The sequence below is a fragment of the Telopea speciosissima genome, chromosome 6 (assembly GCF_018873765.1).
Source record: "Telopea speciosissima isolate NSW1024214 ecotype Mountain lineage chromosome 6, Tspe_v1, whole genome shotgun sequence".
Lineage (NCBI taxonomy): Eukaryota > Viridiplantae > Streptophyta > Magnoliopsida > Proteales > Proteaceae > Telopea > Telopea speciosissima.
The window spans coordinates 67900729-67924086 of NC_057921.1; the positions used below are offsets into that span (position 1 = coordinate 67900729).

Here is a 23358-nt window from a genome sequence, read left to right on the forward strand (position 1 = left end):
GACATTTTGGCCTTGTCCTCATCTTAGTATCATGAATGTTTAGAGAATACGCCATAACGCTCTAAAAATTCTCATAGGAGGCAGATTCACCTGGTGTAGGACAAGTTTGGGAATTCTAATACAAGTCCAAGGGTTGAGAAATTAGATTGGGAAGGTCTACTAGCAATAAATTCACAATATACATGCAAAAAATCAGGTCTAACAACACCCATAAATAAGGACAACGAACCGCAAGGTTCCACAGTCCCTGGCAATAGTTGCAGACATGCTGATACATAACAGCGGGTAGCTTTTTTCAGGCACTACTTGCTGGAGATCGTCCTGGTCTCTCTGGTAAAATCTCCCTCGACTCATTCTGTTAGGAACCCTGGTAACCACGTGATCTCTGTTGCTAGCCTCTGTATGCTGTTTCCTCCCTTCTCTTCCTTGTGGCTTGTGGTGTATGATAGTGGTATGCTGTATCCCCTTATTATGCCATTACTTGAATCCAGCTGCTAATTAATTTGTACTCCACTACTTTTGTTACACCTCGCATGGGGTTACGTTTTCCCTATTTGTTTACATGAGATATGAGACATCTTCTTACTGTTAGACCTTGCTATGCGCCTTTTTTCTTGTGTTGAGATTATCTATTTAATGCATTAGGTACCCCTTCTCTTTATTTTATCCTATATATTTTAATATTTTTCTTGCTACGTCAGGTAGGCTGCTGACAGCACTTACACTTATTTTATTCAGCCAATCACCTTTTGCATGGATCCTATTTTATGAGTACCTTACTAGGTAGGATGGGATTGTATTGATAAAGGGGCGTATCCAGTGCAAGAGGTTCCTGCCACTGTGGGGGTCTGGGGATGGTCATAATGTTTGCGGCCTTACCCCCCGCTTCGCAGAGAGGATGTTTGGAAGAAAGGTTTGGATGGGATTGTGTTCATGTATGGCAAAAAAGCAACTTGTATACTCAAGATGCTGTGCAATTCTCATGACCCACAACAGACTTTGTACAAAAAGATATCCCTGTCCTGCAACATGGTGAACCAAATCCACCAAACAAAAAACTATTCCTTTTCGAAGTCTTCCCATTTATCCCATACACAAAAAGTAATAATCCCCTCAAAGTCTAGAAGAATTGAACACCAGCTTGCCTCTAAGAGTCAGAATTTTGACTGTCGATCATCTGATATCCTGAGGATACCACCTCATGAATATTTTTCTCAGGTAAACAAGATACAGAAACTGTGTAGCAGTGTAGCACTAGCACCGATCAACTGCCCAGTCACAGTATCACCTTTCTAATCTGGTCGCATTTTTAACAGAAATTTCAGATTGGCATCTTCATGCACATTCCCTGATCTGCTATGCGGTTGAAAAGTGAAAGCCTTCGGCTTGGGTTAAATGTCTGAAAAATTGTTTCTCTTGCTATTAGGTGGCATAGATATGAACAGAGTTTCATTCATCAATATACCGTTAGAGCTATTGGAGGAGCTTATTTTTATGGGCTTTGGTTCAACAAGGATTTCTGTGTATTCAAATAAGAATTTGAACCTTAGGAGGGAGTGATCTTATCTGCACATATGACTATGTTACGCATTGGCAAAGTGGGTGTCTTCCCCCTCTCCTGTCGCTTTCTTGGGCTTCTTTTTTGGTCCTATTTGTAGTGAGGTGCTGCCCGACCCTTCAAAGGCACTTTTAGGAAGGGGCATGAACCACTTTGATGCAGATACACTACCTTGGACCGACCCAAACCTAGTTGGGTATCCAAACCAAGATGAACCGGTTCCCAACCATGTTTTGGTTCAATAGGATATTTAGAATTATTTTATTTGGGAAAGATATGTAATCTTTTATTTTGGGGTAGCTATTAGACTTATAGGGAAATTTCCAATTTGAGTTTTATTGAGTTTCTATTTTAGTTAGTCTAAGTTTTAGGAAGTAATTAGGAGTCTTTTATTTCTCTTTATATATGATGTAATTCCCTATCGTTGGAGACAGATTTGAAGAATGAATTGAGTAGCCTGAGGGCTGTGTTCGTGTGCACTCTTCCCCCACCCCTTCTTCTCTCCCCCTGCAACTCTAATTCTTCTATTGTTCTCTCCTTGAAGCCCACCATAGCAGATTAACACCATGGGTCTGCATTATTTGGTATCAGAGCCAAAGGATCCATCTTCTTCCCCATCAACCTCTCTCATTCTCTTCCCTATTCTCTCTTTCCGTTACTGTTCTGCTATACGACCAGCAGCAGTGAAAAAAAGAAAAAAAATCACCCTTCGACTCCAGCGACCACAACTCCCCTTCGTTCCCACCTTCTTAGCAAAATTCAACCCACCTTCCCTTTCTCCCTTCTTGTAACAGCAAACCAAAAAAAAATAAAAATTTCTCCCTCTCTTCAACTCCCATTCCCACCCCAATCTCTTCGATCCCCAGCGGCACCCCCTTTTCGCTTAACAACCACTGCCCCCTGCTTCTTGGTTCCGCCAGAATCAAACAAAAAAAAAAAAAAGGTACATACCTGTTTCAGAAGTTCTCGTGATTCAACTCCCCGCCTGGCTCCCTCGCATTCCCGCCATCCCTCAAAGTCGTGAAGCCCCTACTTCCTCGCAGCGCCTTCCTCCATTCTTCTTCTCTGGTTCAACAGAATCAGATTCTAACAAGTAGGAGACGGTAATCCCCTCCTACCCACAATCTAGCTGTTTCTCTTTTTCTAATTTTCTATTCCTGAACTGTCCCTCAGTCTTTTATTAATTCTGTTTTATGCCCCTTTTTTTTTTCACCCATTTCCTAATTTGCACTTTATCCTATACATAAATATGTAATACTCCTTGGTTAGTTATCATTGAACTACCCATAATTACAATTCTGCAAATATGTAATACTCCTTGGTTAGTTATCATTGAACTACCCATAATTACAATCACTGTTGTCATAAACTTCGTCTATTCACTATTTTGCCATTACCTCTTACTTTTTATATTCTCTTATTTGTGTGAACCCATACCTATTCCGAATACAACCCTGGCCATGGATTCTTTTGTGTTCAAGTTTAGAGTTCGGTTGCCTAATGGAAAGCTTGCTATGTTGTTTATTGATGAACGACAAAGCAACAATTTTGTCTCACGATCTGTGGTAGAGATGTTATCCAAGAACGACCAGATCATTATTCACTTTGAGGATTATGTATTCGTCGAATTCTCCATTTCTTATTATTGTGATGGAGCTCATTGTGAAGTGTTTGATTCTCCTCGGCGTGTTATTAAATTGGGTTGTGAATGGCAGGAAGAACGAAAAGGCATCATTGATTGTGACGGAAACTTGTGCACTCTACAACCTTTTCACATGCCCCAGACATTCATTCTTCATGGGTTAGTTGACAATATTTGTTCCAAGCCAAAAGAGGCAGCACCAGTGATACAGCCTCAACCAGAAGAGCAAATAGTGGCAACAGAAGATGAGCAGATCGTGGATCGAGTAACGACAGACTCCAATGCAGTGAAGGCCATTCCCCATCATGAGTTCGTCCTTCCTCATGATTTCCTTGACATGAATGCACCCCCAAAGCTTCATATTTTAGATTTTCTTCAAGTTGCAGACATGGAACCAATCGCCCCTACTCATGAGCTTTTATTTCTACCATTCTACAAAACTCGTGGGTGAGTTTTTATCAATACCGGAGGAATTGATGCAAATACACTACCCTGGACCGACCCAAACCCAGTTGGGTATCCAAACCAAGATGAACCGGTTCCCAACCATGTTCTGGTTCAATAGAATATTTAGAATTTATTTTATTTGGGAAAGATATGTAATCTTTTATTTTGGGGTTGCTATTAGACTTATAGGGAAATTTACAATTTGAGTTTCTAATTTAGTTAGTCTAAGTTTAAGGAAGTAATTAGGAGTCATTTATTTCTCTTTATATATGATGTAATTCCCCATCGTTGAAGACAGATTTGAAGAATGAATTGAGTTTATGGTTTGAGTAGCCTGAGGGCTGTGTGCGTGTGCACTCTTCTCCCCCCCCCCCCCCCTCCTTCTTCTGAGACTTCTTCTCTCCCCCTGCAACTCTAATTCTTCTATTGTTCTCTCCTTGAAGCCCACCATAGCAGATTACCACCCTGGGTCTGCATTACATTCACACACCAAAAAAGATGGGGGTGAGGATTTAGAAACAAGAGCCCTCCAATCCAAAGAAGCCACCCCCCTAAAACCCACCAAGATCCATACAGGCTACAGCCATTCACGGAAGCAAACCAAGGAAAACCGCAAAGTATGGAAAGGAGGAGTGGGGGGGTGGAGATGCTAGACAGGTTTACTGAAGAGTCTTAGATTGGTACATACGCATGTTGGTTGTTTGGCTGATTTCTAAAACACCTCAAAATTAGTCTGGCGTACATTGAGAACAAATTTATGGTAGAACCCAACATTAACTTCCATATCAGTTGTCACACAATTTGTGATTGTGCGTGTTCTGTTATTTTTTTTGTCATAATTATCTGTATGTGAAGTTGTGAACTGCAATTTTCTTAGCTTTAATTAGTTTAATATTTTATTTTTCGGTCAAGCTTGAGTCTTTGAGTTGCGGCTAACTGGCAAGCAGGTTCCGCAACTCTACACAATTTCTCAAAAATCGAAATTTGACTTTCAGCTTCAAAAGCTGTTGAACAGTGAGGGCCAATTTTCCACACTTGCCCAGTCCAATCCAGATCTTCTCTGGTCTCGGCTTCTCTAGATCATTCTCAACGCAACCCCTAGTGTAGCTAGGTCACAAGAGTATTTAAGTCGGCCCTTGGCCATCTTGCTGCTCAGGAACCCTGGTCACAGAGCCAGTGGCCTCAGGACATTGAGCATTCCTTGTTGGTAACCAATTCCAAAACCAAGTGAGATTGAAGTGCTGAATAAATGCAATGATGAAAAAGTATGAAGAATACATAATGAACTGAAAAAACCACAGGCCTCTCTGACTGACTCCCTCCTGAACACAGCTTACAACTTTCATTGTATTGTGCTCTCCAAAGAGAAACTCTTGAGGTTCGAAGAAAATTGAGTTTCAAATTATGATATAGACTTCCGCTTTGCCCGTATCTTGACTTGCCTACCAGACAAGACCTTCCATTTTTAACCACAGGCCTACCGCCATCCCATAAACTGCTTGATTTATATGAGTAATGTAGGACAGGATTGAAGGTTCAACCAGTCCCAAAACAGGATCTGAAATCAGGGAAAAGGTTCAGCTCGATGGGGTTAAGGCTGGGTTGGTTTAGTGGATTAATGGGAAAGTCTAAAGTTAGGGTTAAGGTGAGGGAATAGGTCTGGACAGTAGGAGGTAAGAGGGACTAAGAAAACAAATCTGCAGCAGAGCAATTGTTTCTGCCAATTGGTTTTGCAGACTGGGAAAACAGGGTTTAATGGGATTTTGGAGATGTCCTGTGGAAGGTGATCTGCAGGTCAGATGGGGCTAAAAGGGGGATCGAGTGGAGGCTATAGAATGGGGAAGAAGTGCTTAAAAGATGGGAAGAAAGTGATGGTTGGATTGAGCAGGGGAAGGGTGTAATGGAATTAGAAGGTTAGGCTGAAAATAGAAAGTAACCTGGGAATGAAGGTCTGAGCAGCAGTAATGGAACTTGGTTGAAGGGATGAGGCTTCTAATGGCTTGAGAATTTGAAGGGGATGAAGAGCAGCAACTGGAAGAGACCTCCTGGACTTCCCACCGCAAGGAGTCAGCTAGATCATACACTAGCTCCTTGTCCAAGGATCAAACACCAAGGGAATACTTCAGCAGAAGCAGCAGCTTGACAGCAATATTGAATAGAAAATCGTGGGCTGCTTGCCCTCCTGGGTTGTCTTTTATATATTGCAATGAAAAGAAATAACAAGGATCAAAATTAGAAGGTCCCAAAATAGAAACTTCCAACCTTGACCCCTTACTTGGGTTACAAGACACTATCAGTTTCTAAAACTGATGTGAACTCCCAAGTCTTGACACTTACTAAATATGAAAATAAAAACTAACTTCTTACAATGAAATTAGAAAGTAAATATCCTAGACTACTAACTTAGCCTACATGGCTGACCATAACTTAAACTAGACCAATTGAACCAGCCGGTTCATTGGTTTATTACATGACTAAAAAATTAAAACATAACAACCCAATAGAACAGCAATGTTCATGTGAACAGTACCATGTGAACAGTGTTACACCAGCAGTAGTTGAGACTCAAAATCATGGCTGCCTGCCAAGGTAGGCAGCAGTGATGCAGCACCAAGTGCCCACATCCGAAGGAAGAAGAAGAGGAAGAAGAAGCCATTAAAGTAGGCTTAGGTTGGGAGCCATGGAGTAGGTTTGCACTATAGTATTTCTTATACTTGGTTTATTTTTCTGATTTTTAATTGAACCGGTTCAAAATGGTTGCATCCAATTGGTTCAATTGGTTCAATTTAAGTGATTTAGTTAAGTGTCTTTTAATTTAAGTTAGTAGGGACAATTAGGTCCTTTTACTTTAAGTTTTAAGTTATTTTATGCCTAGCAACACCCTTCCACGATTTATGAAGGATGTGTTTAATTTGGAATAGGTTTTGGCCTTTGGCCTATTATTATAAGTGTTGAAATCGTGGGAGGCTCCCCCACAGTTTATGAATTTAAAATATAGAATTGTGCTGCTGCCGATTGTTGCTGCTGTTGCTCTTTAGAGTGTTTTGTCTTGTGGTTCTATCAAGGAAGAAGGGCAGGTGGATCTCCTGTGACTCCTTGCGCCGTGACGGCCGGGAGGATCCCTATCCGAAGGTGGTTCTATCCTTCAACCCTGTTCAAGCTGCTGCCAGTGGAGTTCTGCTGCAACTTGATCAATATCTTCTTCTTCTAATCCTCTAATTACCCCCCAATCGGTCCCCTTTATTTTTGTTTGAATTCCATTAAACCGTATTCCATTAAACCCTAGATCTTGCTGTCCAGCCATATTTGACCATCAGAATTATTTCAAATTCAAACATTAGCCTCCATACTACATCCCCTCCACTCGATCCAACTTGTAGCCCCATTCTCCCACTCCAACCCTAATTTACCTTGTCTTTGTAAAACCCAAAAAAATCCCTAAATTCTGTATAGCCCAATTCAGCCATCAGAATTACACCATATTACAACCGAGCACCCTTCCCATTGCCCCTACCACTCGGTCAGAAGCCCTGCCCCAAATTCCCATCCCAAACCCTAATTTCAACCTAAAGTCTAAAACCCAAAACCCGAAACCCTAACCCTAATTTCTGAAATTTCAAATCCTTATCTAAACCTAATCAAACCTAGCTTATTAGGCTCCCTAAGACCTGCCTATTAAAACGATATAAGATTTAGCTCCATTCTCATAAACCTAACCCTAATTCTGTGTTAGAAGTTATGTAATAAGGGTAGTTTAGGAACTAGTCTTATGTCTATTTGCCTTACTTTGTATTTTCCCTTTTTTATCCTTTTTTACCTTTTACCTCTCTAGGGAGGTGGATGTAATACTTTCTTAATATTATTGAAGTAATATAGATGTGTGGAGGTCTCTCTCCAACACAAGTCATTCAACCGAAATTATTCTCCTCTCTTCTCTCTTGTCTCATTCTTCCTCCTCTCCTACTTACTTTCTTAACCTAGAATCCAACTTGGTATCAGAGCTTTAGGGTTTGAGAGTTGAATCTAGCTTCTTATCCCCATTTTTTCTTCTCTTTTAAATCCTAGGGCACAAAGGATTTCAAGAAGAAGCTTCCTATGTAAAGAATCTGTTGAAAGAACTATGAAATAGGTTCGAAATAACTTATTCTAGTGTTTACTACTGTTGTTTGAGCTTGGATAAAGCTCTATTGATGATTTGAAGGTCTTCTAACCACTGCTAGAGTTACCGCCAGCTCTACATTGCAGTCCCTTTATCTCTCTCTCTCTGCATGGGTTTGATGATTGAAATGGGTCACTAGAATCGCCCAAAGGTGTTGTTTAAGGGCCATGTGCTTCCTCTTGCTGCTTGAAGGCTCAATCTGAGCATAACTCTTTTTCGTGGAATCCTATTTTCTTCCCAGGTAAAGCCGAGAATGTCTGATTCCCTTTTTTTATTGCATTTGGACTGCAATATGCTGCCTCCTTTGTTGAGTAATGCTTGTGCATAGCTTTTGTGAAGCTTTTGAATTTGTTTAAGGTTGATGTTACCCCTTGGAGAGTATAGAGTGAAGTATTCTCAAGGCTGTTTCTGTTCTTTTCTTGTATTTGGTTCCTTTTTGGATTGAGTGTGTACTCCCCACTTGGATTGGTATCCTAGTATATGGTCAAGTGCCATTTTCCCCACTTGGATTGGTATCCTAGTAAATGGTTGATTCAAAGACTTCTGGGCTTGATTCGGCTGATTCACAGTTTACCCCAACAGCCACTCAATTTGTATATGAAAACTCTCATCCACAGATCTCCATTGTGAAGCTTGATAACACCAATTTCTTGGACTGGTCACATTCTGTGAAGCTATCTCTTAGGAATAAAGGGAAACTTGGATATATTATTGGCGCTAGTAAAACCCTAGAGGCTGGTTCTCCTACTCATGAGAAATGGGAGACAGAAAATTCCATAGTCATGACATGGTTAATCTTCTCCATGAAGCCTGAGATTGGGAGAAGGTTTATGAGAAAAGAAACTGCCAAGGCAATTTGGGACAGTGTCTCTCAAACATTTGACAGGGTAGATGACTCCGCCGAGGTCTATCAGCTCCACCAAAATATTAATTCAATGAAGCAAGGTGACATGACTATTTTTGAGTACTACAATGCTTATATTAGTCTCTTAGAGGAGTATGATCATTACAGAGATCTTCAATTGAGCAATCCAGATGATGAAGCAAACGTGTATCGTACTCTTGAAAATGACTGTGTCTTCACTTTACTTGGTGGTTTGAACCCTGATATGAACCAATCAGGCTCCAGATTTTAGGCCGGTCCCCTCTTCCATCTCTTGATGAGGTTTATAGTTACTTACAGAGTGAGGAGACTCGGCGCATTACTATGGAATCAGCTCAAGTATCTTCTCTTGAGAAGTCAGCCCTCAATTCTAGTTGTTTTCGGGACATCCGTGGACGTAATAGAGGCTAATGGCCTAACCTTGGGGAAGACAGAGCAGTTGAGACCGGTGGTACTAGTGGAGGTGGCAGAGACAGGTTTAAATGTGATCATTGTGGGAGATCTGGACATATTAAGGATAGGTGTTGGACTCTTCATGGCCGTCCTCTTGGTACACGGGGTGGTACTCGAGGTGACCGTAGAGAGGGAGCTCGAGGAGCACACTCTGTTATGACTGAGGCAGATGCAGTGTTTCGTAGGGTCATGTCACAGCTGAGCACATCTTCTACACCCTCAATGGCTAACTCTTCTTCATCCTCAGCTTTGCAGGTCTCCACCTCAGCTTCTACTGCAGCCCAGTCTTGGGTCATTGACTCTGGTGCCACTGACCACATGACTGGTACGTCCCATTATTATGATTCCTATACCATTTGTTCTTAAGGATAAGGTTCGGGTTGCTGATGGCTCTCTTTCCTCCATCTCTGGTAAGGGCAGTATTCCTGTTACATCATCTATTTCTCTTACTTCGGTTCTTCCTGTTCCTAACCTTACCCTTGATCTTCTGTCTGTGAGTCATTTGATTAAGTCTCTGAATTGTTGTGTCACTTTTTTTCCTTCTCATTGTCTGTTTCAGGATTTGGTGACGAAGAGGATTATTGGCAATGGTCGTGAGGAGCAAGGCCTTTATCTTTTTGAACCTTTTTGGCCCATAACTTAGTCCTATGTGTGTGGACGTAATGATAGTAGTCTTGTGGATTCTGTTATGTTATGGCATCATCGTCTTGGCCATCCATCTTTTGTTGTAATGAGGAAACAATTACCTCACCACTTATTTTCTTCTATTCCCTCTTCTCATGTTTTTCAATGTAATAATGTAAATGATGTCTGTAATGCATTTTAAAATTTTTATCAAATGATTCTTACTCAATTTGATACTCGAATCAAAATTCTTCGATTTGATAAAGGGGGGGGGGGAGTACATGTTTGGTGGCCTCCAAATCTTCTTTACTGATAATGACATTATCCATCAGCTAGCGTGTGTTGACATACCCCAACAAAATGGGGTAGCTGAGAGGAAAAATCGCCATTTATTGGAGGTCACTTGGAGTCTTCTCTTTGGCATGCATGTTCCTAAAATCTTCTGGTCTGAAACTCTTCTCACTGTTTTTTTTCTCATAAATCGCATACCTAGTAAACTCCTTGATTCCAAATCTCCCTTAGAAACCTTACCTCCACAGGTTTTCTGCTTTCTGTCTTCCTCCAAAAGTCTTTGGCTATGTTTGCTATGTGCATATTAACAAACCCCATCGCACTAAACTTGATCCCAAAGCTCTCAAGTGTCTCTTTCTTGGGTACTCTTCTACTTTCAAAGGCTACAAATGTTATTATCCTTCTTCTCGTCGGTGTCTTCTCTTCGAAGATGTCATCTTTCTTGAATCTGTCCCTTTCTTTGCCCCTTCTCAGCATCCTCTTCAGGGGGAGAATTGTGGAAGTGAACAGGGTGCTGATTTCCTTCATTCTCCTCTCCCTATCTCTCCTTTTATGCTTGACATTGGAAAACACAATTTTGTGGATGTGGTTGATACTGATGATCAATCAGGTGTGAATATAGAATTGGTTGTTGAAAGTGGTTTTGGTAATGAGAAGGAGAAGGATTACCACATTAAGTACAAAAAAGGTAAAAGCTTGCAGAGTAAAGGAAAGAAGACCTGCCAAGAGTCCTCTTTGGATCCAGATCCACATCCTGAGATTCATTCTCCTCAATCAGGTGACATCCCTTCTCCTCCATTTGATTTAGACATTCCTATTGCTGTTAGAAATGGAAAAAGAGCTTGTACTAATCCTATAGCCCAATTTGTTTCCTATGATGCTCTTTCTCCTACAGATCTTGCCTTTATTGCTGCTCTCTCTACTGCTTCTATTCCCAAGAATATTACTGATGGTATGTCTGACCCAAAGTGGAGACAAACTATGTCTAAGGAGATGATGGCTCTTGAGAAGATGGTACTTGGCAATTGGTGGATCTTCCCAGAGGACGTGTCCCAGTTGGATGTAGATGGGTCTACACCATCAAATATAAATCTGATGGCACTGTTGAGAGATACAAAGTAAGGTTGGCGGCCAAGGGGTACAGTCAAGTCTATGGAATTGACTATCAGGAGACATTTGCTCCTGTGGCTAAGAACAACTCTATAAGAGTTCTTTTATCAGTGGCTGCCAATAAAGATTGGCCATTATATCAGTTAGATGTCAAGAATGCCTTCCTTTATGGTGACTTGGAAGAGGAAGTGTACATGCAAACTCCAGCAGGTTTCAACATACCTTCAGCTAAAGGGAAAGTGTGTCTTCTCAAGAAGGCACTATATGGTCTCAAACAGTCACCGAAGGCATGGTTTGAGTGCTTCCGGCAGGCCATTCTAAAGAATGGGTATTCCTAGAGACAAGCTGACCACACTCTCTTTACCAAGTGGGGCAATGGTACCAGTACAACTCTTATTGTCTATGTTGATGATATTGTGGTTACTGGAGGTGACACAGCTGAGATAGATAAACTGAAGATCTACTTGGCTCAACAATTTGAAATCAAAGATCTGGATCCCTTGAAGTACCTCTTAGGGATTGAAGTATCAAGGTCTAAGAAGGGAAAAACATATGTCAACGGAAGTTTGTTCTTGATTTGTTGACAGAGACAGTGATGTTAGGCTGCAAACCAGCAAGCTCTCTTATTGAGCAGAACCACAAATTAGGGGAAGCTTGTGGTTGTTGATGCAGGAAAGTACCAGAGACTAGTGGGAAAGCTTATCTGTTTTTCTATGACACGCCCAGATATTTCCTATGCAATGGGAGTAGTGAGCCAATTATGCAAGTCCCCAAGAACGGCCACTTAGATGCTGTGTATCGTATTCTCAGATATCTAAAGTCTTCCCTAGGAAAAGGGCTGCTGTATGCCAAGCATGATCACTTGATAGTGGAAGGTTTTACTGATGCTGTTTGGGTTGGATCCATCACAGACAGGAGGTCTACCTCCGGCTATTGTTCCTTTGTGGGAGGCAATTTGGTTATATGGAGAAGCAAAAAACAGCATGTTGTAGCCAAATCGAGTGCAGAAGCGGAATTTAGAGCTATGACCCATGGAGTGTGTGAACTCATTGGGCTGAAGAGACTAGTTTAAGAATTGGGGTTGAACATTGAAGGGCCTATGAGATTCTACTGTGATAACAAGGCAGCCATCGGTATTGCTCACAATCTAGTGCAACATGACAAAACAAAACATATTGAAGTAGATCGACACTTTATCAAAGAGAAGATTGCCTCCGGCTGCATTTGTACCCCTTTCGTGAAGACTGGTGATCAATTGGCAAACATCTTCACCAAGGGGCTTATCTCCCTTCGGTTTAGTACCCTCTTATGCAAGCTGGGAATGCATGACATTTATTCTCCAGCTTGAGGGGGAGTGTTAGAAGTTATGTAATAAGGGTAGTTTAAGAACTAATCTTATGTTTAGTTGCCTTATTATGTATTTTCCCTTTTTTATCCTTTTTTACCTTTTACCTCCCTAGGGAGGTGGATGTAATACTTTCATAATATTATTGAAGTAATATAGATGTGTGTTGGTCTCTCTCCAACACAAGTCATTCAACAGAAATTATTCTCCTCTCCTCTCTTGTCTCAGTCTTCCTCCTCTCCTACTTACTTTCTTAATCTAGAATCCAACTTTCTGCCCTAAATTACCCAATTCTGCCCATTCGAACCAACAGCCCCCTGTGAGATCCTGTTGTTTGGCCTCTAATAGGATCCTTCTCCTATGTAGAGCTACATTAAGCAGCCTTCTTTTTCTTCTTCCTTGAATGCACCCTTGGTTCTCTGCATCAACGAGCCACTTGAGAGTACAATAATGGAGTCCCACAAGGAATATCCTTCGCCCATACGCATGAACCCTTCTTTTTTAATGAAGTTTTTACTGAACAACATCAATGTTATTGTAGACATGAGTCTGCTGGATAATGCCCCCTTCTTCTACCTGCCAATGAGATACCCTCCTTAATATATAGCTTGATTCTTTGGACTCTTAAGGCATATATCAAGTATAAAATTACCAACTTTCATATTTTGACTTTTGTCAAAAAGCTTAGCTATTGTTTGCTTGGCATAGGTATTGGTAGAAGATGAATGAACTCCACTCTCTGTGCTATTTGGATGTCCCTATGACAGAATATATACTTCTATGAGTGGAGTCAAACAGCATGGCTTCGGCTTGTGTCTTTGCAGCCTATATTTGTGGCGTAGTTTTTTTGCATCTTTAACATTTCTACATCTAAACCCTTGTGCATGCACTTGTATATATTTTTTACTCCTTAATTTTGTCTTTAATTATTTCAATTACTTATATTGAAATCACATTATTTTGCAGAAGTCAATTAATGAGGCTGCCATGGATTGGGGCCTGAAGTGTCTACGATATGAGATACGTAAGTGCATTATGCTAACTTATACTTATCTACCTTACATTTTCTTCTGGCAGGTCATTTCATTGCTCATCTGTCTTTGTAGGGGATATATCTCCTCCTCCTGGCGTAAGGGCAGCTATGGAGATGCAAGCAGAAGCAGAACGTCGAAAACGAGCTCAAGTTCTTGACTCAGAAGGTTTTTTTTCCCTGTCCTTCTTCTTTTGGCGAAACTACATTTTCATTCATGTAGCAAACTTATTGAGTTCTTTTGAAATAATGTGCGAAACATTAGGGTGTAGTAGTGATTTTATTTGATGTCCATTTGATGCGATTGCTGGGTAATTACTTCATCTGATAGATTCAATACCTGTGAGGTTATTCCTCATTTTCAATCACCCATGCTTCTTTAATTATTTAAAGTGATTTCCTTTTGAATTTTACAGGAGAAAGACAGGCAAACATTAATATTTCAGATGGGAAGAAAAATTCAGTAATTCTAGAGTCTGAAGCTGCCATGATGGATCAGGTGAACAGAGCTAAAGGTAAGTTTTGCTATTTTCCTTCCATTTTTCCTGCATTTGTATCTCTATTCATCATATTTTAGATGAGGATTGGCTTTGTAACTATGCTAATTTAGCTTAAGTTTATTAACTCATTGGGATACATAGTTGTCAAGGCAACAAGGCGACCCAAGGCAGTGGAGGGGTGCCTAAGCGTCACCTAGGAAACTAGGCACCCTAGTGTGTTTTCTTCCTATCCCATATATCTACTATTGTGATGATATAAGCATGCTTATATTATATGATACATCAAGAATCAATGAGGTAAATAAATAACCACTATAGCAGGGTTGATTCCAGCAACTTGGAAGAGGGCAGAGAATAACTACATTCATGATATTCAAGTAAATTCCCACAACATAACATATGATCAATGATGCAGTTGCATTAGACATTAATCCCATATGGAGGCCTGTGCGTAAGCTTGGGAGGTGTTAGAGTTTTTATGTTGTAGTTAACTAGTTCCTAAAGTACCCCTACAAGATACCAAGTTGGAAGTTAAGGAATGTAAGAGAACAAGGAGAGAGATGAAGGTGGAAGGTTGAAGAAGAAGAGAATTTGGTGTAATGTTGTGTGTTGGAGTATTGTCTCCACCACATCTATATTACTTCACTAATGAGATAAAAGAAATTACATACACCTCCCTAGGGAGGTAAAAGGTAAAACAGAAAAATACAATATAAGGCAACTAGTTAACTAACTAGTTCTTAAAGTACCCCTACAACATATCAACTCTAACACTCCCTCTCAAGCTGGAGAATAAATGTCATGCATTTCCAGCTTGCATAATAGTGTACCAAACTGAAAAGAAGAACCTTTGGTAAAGATGTCTGCCAATTGATCACTAGTCTTCACAAAAGGGGTGCAAATGCCACCAGAGTCTATCTTCTCCTTGATGAAGTACCGGTCCACTTCGATGTGCTTTGTTATGTCGTGTTGCACCGGATTGTGAGCAATGCTTATGGCTGCCTTGTTATCACAATAGAGTCGCATAGGTTCATCATCATCAAACCCCAACTCTTGAACCAATCGTCTGATTCGTCTCAACCAGATAAGTTCACACACTCCATGTGCCATTGCCCTAAGTTCTGCCTCTGCATTGGATCTAGCTACAACAGTGTTTCTTGCTTCTCCATGCAACCAAATTACCACCCACATATGTGCAATAGCCAGATGTAGATCTTCTGTCTGAGATGGATCCAGCCCAATCAGCATCTGTAAAGTCCTCTATCCTTAGGTGATCATGTCTGATATACAATAGTCCTTTCCCTAGGGAGGACTTCAAGTATCTAAGGATATGGTATACAACATCCAAGTGCCCACTCTTGGGGGCATGCATAAACTGACTCACAACTCCCACTGCATAAGAAATATTTGGGTGAGTCATAGATAGGTAGATGAGTTTCCCAACTAATCTCTGGTAATTCCTTGCATCAACAAGAGAGGGACCACAATCTTCTCCTAGTTTGTGATTCTTCTCAATAGGAGAACTTGTTGGTTTACAACCCAACATCCCTGTCTTTTTCAACAAATCAGGAATAAACTTCCTTTGACATATGTTGATTCCTTTCTTGGACCTTGACACTTCAATTCCCAAGAAGTACTTCAAGGGACCCAAATCTTTAATCTTAAACTGTTAAGCCAAGTAGGACTCCAGCCTAGCTATCTCACCTCTGTCATTTCAAGTCACAATAGTGTCATCAACATAGACAATACGGGCTGTGATGGTACCATTACCACTCTGGGTAAATAAGGTATGGTCAGCTTGACTCTAGGAGTACCCATTCTTCAGAATAGCCTGCCCTGAACCTCTCAAACCATGCTGTTGGAGACTGTTTGAGACCATATAAGGCATTCTTGAGGAGACACACCTTGCCTTCAGTTGAAGGAAACTTGAAACCAGGAGGGGGCTGCATGTATACTTCCTCCTCTAAGTCACCGTGGAGGAAAGCATTCTTCACATCCAACTGGAACAATGGCCAATCTCTATTGGCTGCCAATGATAAAAGAACCCAAATAGAATTGTGCTTAGCTACAGGAGCAAATTTCTCCTAATAGTCAATCCCATACACTTGACTATACCCTTTGGCCACCAACCTTGCCTTGTACTTCTCAACTGCACCATCAGACCGATACTTGATTATATAGACCCACTTGCATCCGACTGGAACTCTCCCCCTGGGAAGATCTACCAATTTCCAAGTAGCATTCTTCTCAAGGGCCATCATTTCCTCAGATATGGCTTGCTTCCATTTTGGGTCAGACATAGCTTCGGTGAGATTCTTAGGAATGGAAACAGAAGAGAGAGCAACAGTGAAAGCAAGACCTGTAGGAGAGAGAGAGCATCATAGGAAACAAACTGGGCAATAGGATTAGTGCAATCTCTCTTGCCCTTTCTAATAGCAATTGGAAGATCTAAATCAGAAGGAAGAGAAGGGATATCACCTGACTAAGGATGGTGGAGCTCAGGATGTGGATCCAAAGAGGACTCTTGGCAAGTCTTCTTTCCCTTTCCCTTCAAGCATTTACCTCTTTTGTACACAACAACCCTATTTTCATTGCTACCAGCAACACCTCTTTTGTCCACAACAACCTCATTTTCATTACTAGCATAAACTTCTTTGAGTTTCCCAATGTCAAGCATAAAAGGAGAAATAGGTAGGGGGAGAAAGAAAGGGAATATCATCAAAAACCTTTTCACTCCCACAATCCTCCCCATGAAGAGGGTGTTGATGAGGAGCAAAGATGGGTACAGATTCAAGGAAGATGACATCTTTGGAGAGGAGGCATCGACGGGAAGAAGGATGATAACACTTGTAGCCTTGGGTATTAGAGGAATTGTCACACCCCGAAACCACCCCCTGGGAGGATCCGATGGTTGACCCTAATACTCGAAATATTTAAGTATCTCCAGGATCCAGATGCAGTATATACACATCACAAGCACAAAACAATATTAAAGTTAAGGTGATTCATTGATCAGAGTGCACGAGAAGTAATATTCACAAGTTATATGTACATTATTTACATTGAGATTCTCTCCCCTCAACAACCTAAGTTCACAACATTCAAACCCATCAGGCCGGACACTAACAACTAGCAATATGTACAGTGGATCGTATCCACCAAAATATATATAAACATCAAAAGGAAACAAAAAGAGAAGTCATCGTCATCAATCCCTGTTCTCCAAGGATACCCTAATCACTCGCGTGATAGGGGTCACACCCCTCTAGGTCCACACTAACATGCTCACAATTATCATCATCCTCCGCCTTGAAGTAATCCTCCCCGCTACCATAACATGCACCTGCAAGATCATCTAAAAGAAAAGTTTCCACGGGGGTGAGCTCCACTGAGCCTAGCAAGTGAAGATAAACCATACAAGCAATTCATAACATAAATCCTATATGCATGAGATTCAATTTTAGTCTTAATTCCACCTAACATCAGTGCCTAAGTCTCTAAGCTTGTGCTACAATAACAATTGGAGAATCATTTGCGTATTCTCCCGTGCCTTGACGCACAGAATCCCTAAGCCATTACCTTGGGAGCCCGCACCGGTAGTGGCACTGTGTACCACTCGTGGGCAGACCCTAATAATCATAGCTTGGACCCCATCCCGGATTGCCACCTCGCTCCTCATACGACAGGGAGCTATGATTACCCAGCACCTGAACCCCTGCTGGTAAGGGTTGTAGCACCAGGGAGTGACATTCCTAGCCTTATGTAAACTAAATGGCATAGTACAAGGTGTATAGTGCTCCCGCATCCCATACTATGACACACCATGCCTCTCGTTTCCAAGCCGGCTACGACATCTAAACTAGCATAACATCATTCGCGTTTCCAATACACTGCACCAAGACATCAACAACCATCCAAGTCCCACAACTCATATGTCACAACACGAATAAATCAAATAATCAGTTTCTAACAATGCATATAATGAAATTCACACTTGTGCATCATACCTATTCAAAACAACTAATGCAATAAACGTTCCCAAAAGAAATCAGTGTCTATCCCCACTCACCTTGTTGTGTTTGCGTTCACGAAGTTGAAATTGTTCTCGAGTCAGTTGCCGGTAGGTCTCGACGATCAAACGGTTCTATCCTATGATTGATAGACTAAACACACTTGTCAACACTTGAATGAGTGTAGGAGGGACCCTAAGGTGGCCTTAGGGTTAGGTTGGATTAGGTCAAGGAGTCAAATCAGTCTTGACAGCAACTCTGGTCGATGGGTGCAGTCGACTAGAGGGATCGACCAGAGTGCTACAGTACTTAGGCTTAAAATTTTCCTGAGATTGCATTCTTTGGTCGATGGGAGTAGCCAACCAAAGATTTTGCAGCAGCAAAATCAATTTCATGGGGGTTTTGGTTGGATTCGACCAATTGACTCAGGGATGGTGTTTAATCCATCAATTTATGTCATTAGCACCCCAAATTGGCATAGGATGATGAGAATTTGAAGCTTTGAAGATGGGTTCAATCATGCATGCATAGAAATCAAACCTTATCATGCTAATTCATGCATGCACAGGTTTGGATGTTAAATTAATAACTCAAGGCAGAATTTAGTTCAGAGAAGGGTTTATGATGGGAAATTAGTATAGGATTGACCATGCATGAGGGAATTTGGTTCCCAATCATCCCAATTTAGGATTTAATTCTACAGAGACATGATAGATGAATAATTCATGATTTAGATTTCAGTAGCATGATCATCCATGGGTCAAAGAATAAATTAGAAGAGAGAATATACTAGGGTTTAGTTTTTACCTTGAAGTTGAAAGCAATTGGGTGGGCTTCTCAACTTGGGTTTCACAATATACAGTAAATTGGGAATTTAAGAATGGGTTCAGCAGGGTTTTGCTAAGGATAACAAGGTTATGGAAGAGAGGAAAGAGAGAGATGAGGTCCTTACCTCAAATCAGGATTTGGAACCCAAGCACCTTTCCTTCTCTTCTCCTTCTAACGATTGTAACAGTAGAGAAAGAAAGAGGTTTTGAGAATTAGATGGGTTATATATAGAATGGTCCTAAGGGTTAGTTTTGCTAAGGGCCCATTGGCCAAAATCTGATTATTTGTCCGAAATCGTGTCCACAGGTCAATACGTGGGTTCCACATACCAACATTGTTGGGGAAACACTTCTAACAAGTACTTGGGACGCGGCGGCGAGATCCCTGACTCGAGACACCTGGCCCTGCACTCCCAGGACAGAGATCTACTATGACAACAACTTTGGTCGATGGGAGTAGTCGACCAGAGTGATTGACCAGTGTGAGGTTTCCTTGCTGTTTTTGTGTCGGGACACCCCGAGTTTCAGTGCTTTCGCGTATGAACACACTTCTACATAATTTACATGCCCATAATACCCCATATATAGTTAGGGTTAGCCGGCTAGGGTTGCTTACCATGAACGGTACATTTGGTGGTGAACCTTACAATTGCACGGGGGAGGTATCCGTCGTCTTTCTGGCAAGTGACATGTTACCACCGGGGTTCCTTCTTCCCGCTCAAACACCCAGCCAATATTCCCCAACGTACAAGTGGCTATGGGCTCAGGTTCTGGACCTACAATTGGATTCGGATTAGGGTTTGGATTTGGATCTAGGTTGAGATTTAAGCCAAATTGTAACAGGAATACCCAAGAAAAAGGCATTTGAGAGCCTTGGGGTCAGTTTAGTTTGAGAGGATTTGTTAACATGAACATAACAAACAAATTCAAAGACCTTGGGAGGAAGAGAGAAAGCAGAAGCTTGAGGAGACAAGGTATCCAAAGGAGATTTGGAACCAAGAAGCTTGGTAGGCATGCGATTGATAAGAAAGGAAGCAGTAAGAAGAGCATCAGACCAAAAAGTCTTGGGAACATGCATGCCAAAGAGATGACTCCGAGTGACCTCGAATAAATGGCGTTTTTTCCTCTCAGCTACTCCATTTTGTCGGGGTGTGTCAATACACGCTAGTTGATGGATAATGCTATTGTCAGTAAAAGGTTTGGAGGCCACCAAACATGTACTCCCCTCCTTTATCAGAGCGAACAATTTTGATTTGAGTGTCAAATTGAGTAAGAATCATTTGATAAAAATTCTTAAAGGCCTCACAAACATCACTCTTATGTTTCATCAGAACAGTCCAAGTAGTGCGGGAATAGTCATCAACAAAAGAAACAATGTAGCGATAGCCAAATAAAGAAGTAGTAGGAGAGGGTCCCCAAACATCAGTATGTACAATATGAAAAGGAATGGTGGATCTATTGCCATGGAAAGGATAAGAAGAACCACAATGTTTAGCAAATAAACATGGTTCACACTGAAAGATATGGGAAGAAGGAATGGAAGAAAACAAATGTGGTAATTTTTGTCTCATAACACTAGAGGAAGGGTGGCCCAAACGTTGATGCCACAACATCACAGAGTCAACAGTACTATTGTCACTACACCCACATACGTAGGACTGAGCAGTAGGTAGAAGGGATGGATCAAGAAGGTAGAGTCCCTTTTCCTCACGTCCTCTGCCAATAATCCTCTTTGTCACCAAATCCGGAAAAACACAATGAGATGGAAAAAAGGTAACACAACAATTCAAGGATTTGGTTAGGTGGCTCACAGATAAGAGATTAGTATGAAACTGAGGAACATGAAGAGCAAAATCAAGGGAGAGAGAAGTAACACATACACTACCTTTACCAGAAATGGAGGAAAGGGAACCATTCCCTTTCCTCAACTGTAACCTTTTCCTTACTAGAACAGATAGAATAGGAGTTATAACACTGAGTTATGCCGATCATATGGTCAGTGGCTCCAGAGTCAATGACCCACATAGATGTAGTGGAAGGGCCAGATGTAGAAGCCTGGAAAGTGGAAGCTGAAGAATCTGGTACTGCATGTGTAGAAGTAGAGCTGTCCAGATATGACAAAACCTTGCGAAATGTTGCAATCTCATCCTGAGTGAGGGTCAGTTTCTGTCTGTAGTCCAGATGGAGATCCCATAGGGGCAACCTCAGTCATCACGGTGCTTTGGCTCCCCTTCTCTTGTTGCCTTGTATACCAGGGGGACAACCATAAAGGATCCAACATCTCTCTTTCGTGTGTCCAGATTTCTCACAATGGGTACAACGGAACCTATCCCTGTCAGTTCCTTGGGGTGGAACCTGACCTCTTCCTCCAATAGCTGACATAATGTAGGAATACAAGAACAATGGGGATGATACCCAAATCCAATGGGGAGTACACACTCTACCCAACCAGAGACAGTTCTTCCCAGGTAAGACTTCTCCAAACAACCTCTATCGATTCACTGATCTAGACAGGTTGAATAAACACAAGATGGGGGTAATGCCCAAAGGCAAATGGGGAGTATATTCTCAACCGAAAAAAAGCTTTCAAACACTGGTGAACATAGTCCAGCAACCAAACAAGGCATGCAGCTCAAAGAAATTCAACACCTCGACATTCTTGAAAGTATAGTTTCATCACACAACCACTTGAGAAGCTCAAATAATATTCCTCACTAACACCAAGCAGCCCAATGTTGGAAAAACAATATCCAAGTCAAATAGGGAGATCACAGTCCCACTTCGAAAAAAAAAAATTCCAGCATATGCAAATTGGGCAAATTTCTTCAATAAAAGTCAGCTCCACCACAATCTTCAAGGTATAAGGACATCATACAGCAACATGAGAGGCTCAAACAACATAACTCTTCAAAACCAAGCAACAGAAGATGTCACAAACCACCTTTATAATAAAAAAAATGACTGAAATAGAGGCTGGCGGTACCATAAAAGCCGAGAGAGAGTGGAGTTGTGGAGCAGCTACTCTTAGGAACATGGAATGAGACTATGGGAGGGTTCAAACACACCCTTGGGCGATCCAAAAGAGCTTGGACTCACCTCCAATGGATCCCAAATGAGAAAACTATAGTAACTGAAATGCACAGCTGGCAGTACCTGGTTCTGCCTCCTTGTTTGTGCAGTCTAGTTCTGAGTTACAGAGAGAGATGGCTAGATATCACCAGCTGAGCCTATGTAGGCATGAAAAGAGACTCCAAGGCGACTCTTGGTCCGGATGTTGCCGTAGATTACGAAGGACAGCATAATACTTAGAGATGGAAAGGTCTTTCTGAGTGGTGCCATGAATCTTCTTGCGGAGATCATAAACCTGGGCATCGTTTCCAACCTGTCCATAAGTTTCCTTCGCAGCCAGCCAAATCTGAGCAGCAGTTTCGAGTAACAAATAGCCATTGGCCAGATCTGGTTGCATGGAGTTAATAAAAAAGACTTGACTTGAGAGTCATTGGAGATCCATCGATCTTGAAGAGGACCAGCAGTAGATGGTTTCTTGGCAGTGCCAGTGATATGTCCAGTGAGACCACAGCCAGCATTAGTGAGATATGTAGACCTGGACCACATCAGGTAATTAATTCCATCAAGTTTGATGGAGGAAGCAAAGGGACGATACTCTTGTCGTGGTTGTCCATCAAGGCCAGAAGTAACAGTAAACATTAGGGCACAATAGAAGAGAACCAAAAAAACAAAGCTGATTTGGCCAAGAAACAGATCGAGTGCTCCTTAGTTGATGGTGAAACACTCCTCCAATAATCAGCAGCAACAGAAGCCCAGAAACACTAGATAGATCTTTCAAAACCCAAAAATTTGGCTGATATCGATGAAGGGAAGAGGCTGAAAAATGGTAGCTTGTCCAAGAAATCCCTGCTGTTTTTGATCTTCTAAGAATAAAGAGAATTGATCCTCACTGATAGAGAAGGAAGCAGTCCCCAAGGTGAAGCTTAAAAAATCGCAGGTAGGAAGTGGCACTGCTGCTATTGATCTTGAATTAGGTCATCAATGAATGGTGTATTGAGGGGCAGCAACTAGATCCATGGATCACCTCATTAGTGCTGCCCTGTAACAATGGAAGAACCAGAGAAAAAAGGAGAAGGAGAAAGAGAAAGACGGGAGAAAAAGGAGGATTTGAACCCACACTCAAACCTGCTCTGATACCATGTTAATAGGAAAGAATAGAGCTCAATGCTTGGATGTGTTAATGAGCATCCAAGCCCCTTTATTTATAATAGAAGAGGGGAGAGAAAAATTACAGAATTGACCCAACACTGTTCACATGAACAGTGTCAGAGTCCTAATTACAATTCTACCCTTGCTCAAAATATCCCCACTTATTCTAACAACATCCGATTAATTAAATAAAATGCAGTATGGACAACATCACACAAAAAATGTTTTGGAACATTCATATGAATCATCAGAGAATGAGCA

The 23358-nt window shown here is 41.4% G+C and overlaps 1 protein-coding gene across 1 annotated transcript in view; it reads left to right on the forward strand.

Annotated features, from left to right (window-relative positions):
• LOC122664816 (stomatin-like protein 2, mitochondrial) overlaps window positions 1-23358 on the forward strand; it is a 41464-nt gene that overhangs the window by 2147 nt on the left and 15959 nt on the right. Inside the window, exons 4-6 of the mRNA XM_043860811.1 lie at window positions 13479-13536; window positions 13619-13711; window positions 13959-14057. Coding sequence (XP_043716746.1) covers window positions 13479-13536; window positions 13619-13711; window positions 13959-14057 — 250 coding nt within the window. The remainder of the gene's footprint in view (window positions 1-13478; window positions 13537-13618; window positions 13712-13958; window positions 14058-23358) is intronic.